At 31.2% G+C, this 9,994-nt stretch overlaps 1 protein-coding gene across 1 annotated transcript; it reads left to right on the forward strand.

Annotated features, from left to right (window-relative positions):
- Positions 1–5,824: 5,824 nt before the first annotated feature.
- Positions 5,825–9,994, forward strand: LOC107009055 (probable 2-oxoglutarate-dependent dioxygenase AOP1.2). Its single transcript, XM_015208315.2, has 3 exons — positions 5,825–6,131; positions 8,630–8,963; positions 9,490–9,994. The coding sequence occupies exons 1-3, from the start codon at positions 5,842–5,844 to the stop codon at positions 9,742–9,744; spliced, it is 879 nt and encodes a 292-aa protein (XP_015063801.1). The 5' UTR covers positions 5,825–5,841; the 3' UTR covers positions 9,745–9,994.

A 9,994-nucleotide genomic window follows, 5' to 3' on the forward strand; every position in this document is an offset into this window, starting at 1 on the left:
GAGGAAATGATTTAACGTAATCTTTAGTATTATTTGGTTTAAAAAAGGTATATCATATGAACAATTTATATTAAAGTTGCGATACAATTTTGTATTGGATTACGACATCTATCGGTTCTCATTACTTTTCAATTATATTTGCGACGGTAGATAACAAAATTCGCGTAGAGAAAATAATAATAAAGAACGGAAAATTATAGCAACAATCGATTTATTATTTCAAGTGCGAGTGTTACAATCTATGTGATTCCTCTGAATTCATCTTTTCAAATATAATTCAAGGGCTTTGAACCTTGATCTTGAACTTGAGATTTATCTTGATCTTGAACTTGAACTTGGAGTTGATCTTGACTTGAGCTTTATGTTGAACTTTATCTTGATCTTGAACTTGAGTTTTATCTTGATCTTGACTTCTAGTTGAATTCAAGAGCTTCGAGCTTCATCTTGAATCCGGCGGTCGGTGTTGATCTTGATCGTTCTTGAACTCTTGAACTTGTACAGAAATCTGCAACTTTTGATCCACGAGCTTTCTCTACCTTCTTGTTAAAATTATTGGTCCTCCTTTTCTGAATTATGAGACCTCGATTTAAAGTTTTAGAATAGAGGAGTTGCGATTGGAATAAGACTTCCTTCGCCAATCAAATTTAAGTGACATAGCATATGAACTTTATGAAGTGAGCTTTAATCAAATTCATATTTAATGAATTTAAATAATAATTCAATTATATTGATCCATAATATTTATTTGGACTAATATATTTATAAATTATATATAATCCAGATCATTTAATAAATTTATATTTAAATATATTTTAAACGATTACAGCGACATATGTGATATTTCGAGATGTAATCAATTTTTGAATATGATTTTTTAATATTTTAATATGTGTTACTCACTCCATCCAACTTATTATGTGGAAAATGTGGAAATTTAACTCAAACAAAATTTTACTATATTTTTTAAAATATTTTAAATTATTAATTATTGTGACTTATAGTACTTTTAATAATTAATACAATTTTTAAATAGCATATGTTATTTCTTCTGACCCAATTTTTGTGGCACATGTAAATTTTGTGAGTCAATCAAAATTTTAATATGTTTTTAAATACTTTAAGTTGTGATTTATAGTACGCTTAGTGTAATTTTAAACAATATATGTTACTCCCTTTATCTCAATTTATGTTGTACATGTGAAATCTCGATAGTTAATCACATCTTAATATATTTTTTTAGAATATTTTAAGTTATTAATTATTGTGATTTATAACATTTTTAATGTATTTTTAGTCTCAGTTATGCAGTACGGATGAAATTCTAGAGTTAACCAAATGTTTAATATTTTAAGTTCTTTTTAGTACTATTTTTTGATATAAAATAAAAATAAGAAAATTAAATTAAAATGAATAATATACTAAAGGTAAATAAAGGTTGAAGGAGAAGGAAAAACCAATCAATCAACCAACTGACCCTAATGTCATGTCCCGCCAATTCTCAGTAAGATTTTGCATCCAAATAGGGGCGAAAAAGTCTAGAGTTATGGAGAAGTTTGTAGAAAACTCTAGAAGCTCCTAGATCTTTCTAGAAGGCTTTGGAGAGTTCTAAAAGGAAGACTAAATATTTTCTAGGAAAACTTAGGAAAATCCTAGAAAGTGTAGAATTCTCTAGAAAGGGTATCAAAGTGTAAATAACTTAGGGACTTGTAAGTAATTATAAATTACACTTTAGCCCCTAGGAAGTAGTATAAATAGGAGACTCTCATTTGTAAATCATCCAAGAAAGTTGTAAGAAATCTTCCAAGTAGTAAAAAGCCTTCTTCAAAATTCTCTAAGTATTTCTTTTCATTCTCTTAGAGATCTCAGTATAAAAGGGCTTACTTGAGCTTATAAGATCGTGAAAGATTCGTGAGTAAGTTGTCAAGTGTCACACGAAGCTTTAGCGAGAACTTTAAGTCCGTGACAATGTGGTATCAGAGCGAAGGTTTGCACTAAGGGAATGGCTGACGAATGAGACGTAAATGCCGCTAGCACCACCAACATCAGGCTAGATGGTGGGGAAGAGTGGATCGCAAGGGTTGAAACGGCAAGGTAGGCCATGGAGATATTAGGCCGGCGTTTGAACGTGGTTGATGGAAAGTTCAAAACCCTTAAAGACTTTACCCTCGAGGAGACCGAAAACATCCGTAAGGAATTGGAGGGACGTCAGCGGGCCGAGTTTGACATGAAGAAGGTTATCACTTCCTTGGAGTGTCGACTCATGGAGGCGTTGAGCACGATTGAGACTATGAAGGCCGAGATAAAAGCACTCAAGGAAGGCGTGGAAGTTAGAGGATCATCGTCACTTGACCAAGATAGGAAGGCCAAAGTCGAGGCTCCCAAGCCATCTATGTTCAAAGGCGCCCGTGAACCGCAAGAGGTGGAGAATTTCCTGTGTCACTTGGAGAATTACTTCAAGTGTAATCGAGTGAAGAGCGACGAAAACAAGATCACTTGTGTTGTATCTTTCAGAGATGGCCATGTTGTGGTGGAGGCGTAAAGAGTCCGAGATAGGGTAGGGGTGTTGCACCATCAACACTTGGGAGCAATTCCAAGAGGAGTTCAAGAAGGCATTCTTCCCTAACAACGTCATTTATGAGGCGAAGAACAAGTTTAGGGAGCTGAAGCAAACCGGTAGCATATGCGCATATGTGCAGGAGTTCACCACCCTCACGCTTCAAATTCCTAACCTCACGGATGATGATATGTTGTTCCACTTCATGGATGGGCTTTAAAATTAAGCCAGGACGGAGTTGGAACACCGAAAGATCAGGACGATTGATGAAGCCATCACGCAGGCCGACACTTTGACAGACTTCAGGCATGAAAAGCCTAACAAAGCCGGAGGAGACGAAGTGAGAGTTAGTCATGACCATGGCGGGAGAGATCATGGCAAATGCGAGGAGCAGCGGCCATATCCTAAGGAGCATGATACCTATAAGTCCGATGGCTAGAAGTTTAGATATCATGGAAACACACAGAGAAAGAGGTTGCCAAAAGAGGTGGTTGCTTTATATGTGGTGGGTCGCATGGCTATGAGAGGTGCCCTGAACTAAAGAGCCTTGGTGCTATCCTGCGAGAAGGAAGCACATGAGCAAGAACAAGGCGTGAAGACGACGCAGTTGGGCTTGATGAACTATGCGGAGCTATCACCAAGAAACAGAGAAGCCGAGAGTATGCCGCGCGCAGTTTGTCGACATCACGATCAATGAAAGCCGCCGAGGCGCTTGCCTCATAGGAAGGAGGTAGATCATAAGACCAAGTTAGAATAGATAAAGAAACAATTGAAGGACTTGCGCGAGGGCATTGATCGAATCAATGGACTATTGATCCCGCGTACGAGAAGGCAAAACCCGGTCGCCGATGCGGTGACGATGCGACGCGGTTGTCACATCAATAGGTGGGGGAGAGTGTCACGTCCCGCCAATTCTCAGTAAGATTTTGCATCCGTATAGGGGCAGAAAAGTCTAGAGTTTTGGAGAAGTTTGTAGAAAACTCTAGAAGCTCCTAGATCTTTCTAGAAGGCTTTGGAGAGTTCTAGAAGGAAGACTAAATATTTTCTAGGAAAACTTAGGAAAATCCTAGAAAGTGTAGAATTCTCTAGAAAGGGTTCCAAAGTGTGAATAACTTAAGGACTTGTAAGTAATTATAAATTACACTTTAGCCCCTAGGAAGTAGTATAAATAGGAGGACTCTCATTTGTAAATCATCCAAGAAAGTTGTAAGAAATCTTCCAAGTAGTAAAAAGCCTTCTTCAAAATTCTCTAAGTATTTCTTTTCATTCTCTTAGAGATCTCAGTATAAAAGGGCTTACTTGAGCTTATAAGATCGTGAAAGATTCGTGAGTAAGTTGTCAAGTGCCGCACGGAGCTTTAGCGAAAACTCTAAGTCCGTGACACTAAGCTCGTCAATCTTCGAAGAGAATTCTAATGTAAAGTAAGTTAACTAATTATATAACAAAAAGTAAAAGTATTGAGAGGCAAAACAAAAAGGAAAAAATCAACTAATCTATTGTACAGAAATGCCCCAAGTACTACTCCAAGCTCCTCAAGTTATTCTCTTTTTGTAAGTTCTAATTTTAAAATAAGTTATATAAAGTAAGAACATGTGAAATAAAAAGGGGAAAAAGTAACAATAAGATTTAAAAAATAACAACATTCGTATTATATGTTTAGTTTTTGACCCAAAATTCCATCCAACACGATAATTAAGTTCCTAATCTTGATGTCAATTAAGACGTGAACTCCTATATTTTCAAATTTCAAGCGTAAGACTATATCTTAATTCCTCTATGAAATTTCCCACAAAATTTTAATGTCTGCCAAATTATTTTGGGACGTCCAACAATACTTGTCTATGAAATCAATGGATAAATTTACACTTAATTCCTTATTTATCGTTATTATTAACAACATGATTTCTCTGTTATATTTTTCAACACATTATACTTATTATATTCAAAGGATAATATAGTAAAATTATCCTTTTATTTATAGTTTATTAAGAAGTGTGTCAAATCAATTGTAAACAACTATTGTTGAACATATGGAATAATAAGGAAAAATTAGCAATTAAGAGTAAAATTGTTCATATAATTCATAAAATGAACAAGTATTACCGAATATTTTAAAATAATATAATAGATAACTATTATTAAATGAAAGGAATAAAAATTGTAATATATGTTTATATGAAACTTTCAAAAAGTTTTTTCTCTTTTTAAATTAATTAATTGAGAATATTGAGAATATATAAGTAAAAAATTTNTACTCCACTATGGGAATCCATAAAAATTCAAGTTTTTGAAGCTTTACAAGAATATGGTTGTTTTGAAGCAATATATGATAAAGTTCCAAAGGAAATTAGAGAGGAAACATTTGATATGTCAAAAGAAATATTTGAATTTCCTTTGGAGACTAAAGTGAAAAATATTTCAGAAAAACCAATGCATGGTTATATGGGGATGATTCCACAATTGCCATTGTATGAGAGTTTGTGTATTCCTGATTTGCTTAATCCTCAAAGTCTTCAAACTTTTGCTAATATCTTTTGGCCTCAGGGTAATCAACATTTCTGGTATGTTTACTTATTATTTTTATCTTTATTTTCTTATTATCATTATGTTTAAATTTGAGAAAAAAAAGATAAATATACTCTTGAATTATCATAAATGGTATGCAGATATCCTCCATCATATTTTTGGGACATAGATATTTCTACCGTTCAAAAATTAAAGCATATATACCATTTATACTAATGGATATAGACGTGTTATAATCTTATCCACTACCCCAATATTAAATCGATGGATAAGATTCTGCCAAGTTTCCAAATTTAATCTTTCGATAAAGTGAAGGGCATAAATGTTCTAGCTTTTAGATGTCAGGGACATCAATGTCCCAAAAGTATGATGGAAAAAAAGTATGACGAAGGGTATGTACATACTATTTACGATTATTTGAGGATATATTTATCTTTTTTCCCTTAAATTTTAGCCTAATGAAAGTGTTCAAAAAATATCACATTAGAAATTCTTATTAGCTTAATTGATTAACTATTTGATATTTCAATAGTTTTATCGAATGTTGACTAACACATACGTTAATTTTTTCTTTGAGAAAAACAAAATAGGAGATTATAAATGGAAGTTTCCTTCTCAAATCTATTTTTTATTGCACCGTTTGAACAACATTAAAATATTTGGTATAGGTAAGTCATGATCTATTCAATTGAAAAAATTGGAGAGTAGAAATAAGCCACTTTCTCGAATCTATTCATTATCNCACTCCACTATGGGAATCCATGAAAATTCAAGTTTTTGAAGCTTTTCAAGAATATGGTTGTTTTGAAGCAATATATGATAAAGTTCCAAAGGAAATTAGAGAGGAAACATTTGATATGTCAAAAGAAATATTTGAATTTCCTTTGGAGACTAAAGTGAAAAATATTTCAGAAAAACCAATGCATGGTTATATGGGGATGATTCCACAATTGCCATTGTATGAGAGTTTGTGTATTCCTGATTTGCTTAATCCTCAAAGTCTTCAAACTTTTGCTAATATCTTTTGGCCTCAGGGTAATCAACATTTCTGGTATGTTTACTTTAATGTTTTCATCTTTTTTTTTTTTATTTTCTTATTTTCTTATTATCATTATGTTTAAATTTGAGAAAAAAAATATAAATATACTCTTGAATTATCATAAATGGTATGCAGATATCCTCCATCATATTTTTGGGACATAGATATTTCTACCGTTCAAAAATTAAAGTATATATACCATTTATACTAATGGATATAGACGTGTCATAATCTTATCCACCGCCCCAACATTGGATCGATGGATAAGATTCTGCCAAGTTTCCCAATTTAATCTTTCGATAGAGTGAAGGGCATAAATGTTCTAGCTTTTAGATGTCAGGGACATCAATGTCCCAAAAGTATGACGGAGAAAAAGTATGACAAAGGGTATGTATATACTATTTACGATTATTTGAGGATATATTTATCTTTTTTCCCTTAAATTTTAGCCTAATGAAAGTGTTCAAAGAATATCACATTAGAAATTCTTATTAGCTTAATTGATTAACTATTTGATATTTCAATAGTTTTATCGAATGTTGACTAACACATACGTTAATTTTTTCTTTGAGAAAAACAAAATAGGAGATTATAAATGGAAGTTTCCTTCTCAAATCTATTTTTTATTGCACCGTTTGAACAACATTAAAATATTTGGTATAGGTAAGTCATGATCTATTCAATTGAAAAAATTGGAGAGTAGAAATAAGCCACTTTCTCGAATCTATTCATTATCACACCCCTAAACAAACAAAAGTGCCGATAACATTAAAATATTTGGTATGAAGTCTCGATCTATTCAATAAAAACAAATAAATAAATAGCAGACAATAAATAGTATCTTTCTCGAATCAATTTCGAATTTATTTTTTATCACATTGTTTAAATAAAATAAAAATTATCAACAACAACGTTAGAATATTTGGTATGTGTTACGATCTAATAATTGTAGAAATCCAGATATAAATCTGACGTCTAGGATTAGAGAAATCAAAGATTATATTGATGAAAAATAATGTCGAGTTACAAGCTCCTTATATGGAGAGAATTGTAGAGTCCTAAGTTAACTATAATAGAATACTACTACAATACATATTACTACTATAATAATAATAATGCAAATCCTAGTCGTAATATAATTCTAATCGACTTCAACTAGTAAAATAAGTAAATAAGTAGCAGTGTGTCTAATCATAGTATGAATCTAATTCTACAGCAGTGTTGTAAACTCGTCAGTCAGTTTCGTTGGACATATTTTTTTGACATGTTCCAATCGTCTGCTTCCAAACACTTGTTGTAGACACGTTAGTCAGTTGCATTGGACCTATTCCTTTGACATGTTCCAATCGCCAGCTTCCTTCTTCTTCAACAATAACAATAAAAAAATAAAAAAATATTTGATATGTATCACGATTTAATAAGCGAAAGTTTGATTCCGCTTTCCCATTTTTGTTTTCACTATCCTAGTTTTAAAAATAAAATAAAATATAAGACTTAGTTAACGTGTCTAAGGCCTCATTTGTTTGCACTTAATGGGGAGTCTGAATCTTAATCAATCAGATTCGCCTCATTCAGTGTGTTTGTTTTTTTATGACTGAATCTTAATTATTCAGATTCAATTCATTAAGTTTGTTTGTTTTATTTTCTTAGAAGCCTCTTAATGAGTCTGAATACATCTGAGTTAATCAGATCTGTAACACACTCTTAAGACCATTCAGACTCAAAAGTAATTCCTATCTTAATTCAACTACATCACAAAAACTCATAAAAGTTTTTTTCTTATTTAATTAATGTTAATTACATGCTTACCTGTTATAATTTCCTTTATTTTACTAACTTAATATACGTCTTTTACTTTCATAAATTAATCAATATATTTGAATTGATAAACACTTCATGATATAATATTTAGCACGATTCCAGAAAATAAGAAAGTATTAATTAGTTGATCGATAACAATAACAAATGTGCATTATAAAATAAAATGTTTTCATAAACATTATATTACTATTCTATATAAACTATTTTACATTGCATTATATTAGATTGTCAAAGTTTTTGAGTGCAAAAAAGAATAGTCATATATTAGTGATGTAACTTAATGTTAAATTCTTAATAGATAAATCATATGACCTATTCACGATAAGAATGTTCAAAAAACTATTTTTTATATAAAAAACTATTTTACTAAAATGAGGTTTTTATAATATTTTATTGATACATCGTTTAATTTCATATGTACTTTCAAATATTAAAAACAAATTGTCTCAATAATTCAGTTTTCATATTCAGAGAAAATATCTTAATATTCAAATGTTTATTCAGATTTACACATCTAGATCTTAATGCATATTCTAATATTCAGATATATATTCAGATTCAGACGTATTAATCTTAATAGAAACAAATGAGGCCTAAGTGAAAGAATGGTATCAACGTGAAATGTTTCTAAATATGTTCAACCTTCTTTATACGTTTATAAACATTATATGTGTATTATTTTTTTGCAGCAATTTGGTAAAATCTTATTCTAATCCACTTGTGGAATTGGATGAGATGTTGAAAAGGATGATTTCGGAGAATTTGGGACTAAAAAATCACATTGATGAATTATTGAATGCCAATTACTTCCTATTTAGATTTACACATTATAAGGGATCATCAATTACTAGTGAAGATGAAAATAATAAAGTTGCTGGATTGGGTGGTCACACAGATGGTAACTTCTTGACTTTTATATCGCAAAATCAAGTCAATGGATTGCAAATCAACAAAAATGGAGAATGGATTGATGTGAATATTTCACCAAATTCTTATGTTGTTTTGGCTGGTGATTCATTTAAAGTAAGTGTTAAGTTTTGAACTAGTGTTACTATCTTGTTGGGAACTGTTTTGTTTGATTTTTAAAAGAAAAATGATAAATGGTCACAAATTTTTAAAGTCAATAATATCTTTTTTGTTTTAACGTAAATAAATTGATGAAAAAAATTAATTTTTAATTAAAAAATATTGAAGTTAAAAGGGTAAAAATGCTTTAAATATAGTGTGAATTATATTATTTTATCATTCTAATCAAAATTTGTGGCCAATATTGTTACACCTTATAGGATTTATCAAAAAAGCATAGGTTTTTCAGAGGCTCAAGATATTTGTTGGATCTTATGTTTCTCGAATCTCTGAAAATGTTGTCCCGCTAGTGTTGAATTTATTATTTTCTGAAATGCATATTTTTGAAGGATCTGATATATGGAATGATATGCTCAATATTTTCATGCAAAACCGAAAATGAATTTTGGTATTACTGACCCTATTTGTATTGTTCTACTCTCCAAAAATATTATCGATCGCGTCTATCTTTGTATTTATACAGGCTTGGACAAATGGTCGATTGCATTCTCCTCTCCACAGAGTAACAATGTCCGGAGAAAATGATAGACTCTCCATTCAATTGTTTTCATTATCAAAACCAGGTCACTTCATCGAGGCACCAAAAGAACTAGTGGATGAAGAACACCCTTTACTCTTCAAGCCATTTGAAATTCTTGGATTATTTGAGTATGGTACCACAGAAGCTGGCTATACAGCTCCTCCAAGTGATCTTTTCAAGATTTATTGCGGTGTTTGATATGCTAATTGTGAATTTCCGCTTCAATAAGCAACTTTACTAATGAGTTTCGTCTGAAATTCGTGTTTTTTTTAAGTAGTATGCATTTTATGTTTGAATTATTGCAGTTGGCAATTCATGTTTAATTTGTTTGTGTTTTTTTGAGAAAATATTTCCATTGGGTTTCATTGGAAATTTGTGTTTTTTCAAAAGTAGTGTGCATCTTATGTTTGGATTGTTGGTGTTGAGAATTCATTTTTAATTTGTTTCT

Source organism: Solanum pennellii, chromosome 2, assembly GCF_001406875.1.
Source record: "Solanum pennellii chromosome 2, SPENNV200".
Taxonomy (NCBI): Eukaryota; Viridiplantae; Streptophyta; class Magnoliopsida; order Solanales; family Solanaceae; genus Solanum; species Solanum pennellii.

Excerpts from the sequence above, each read along its gene's own strand:
- LOC107009055 (XM_015208315.2), top strand. The coding sequence starts at position 5,842 with ATGAAAATTCAAGTTTTTGAAGCTTTTCAAGAATATGGTTGTTTTGAA. Across the intron at positions 6,132-8,629 it reads CAGGGTAATCAACATTTCTG|CAATTTGGTAAAATCTTATT; the intron begins GTATGTTTACTT and ends ATTTTTTTGCAG. Across the intron at positions 8,964-9,489 it reads TGGCTGGTGATTCATTTAAA|GCTTGGACAAATGGTCGATT; the intron begins GTAAGTGTTAAG and ends GTATTTATACAG.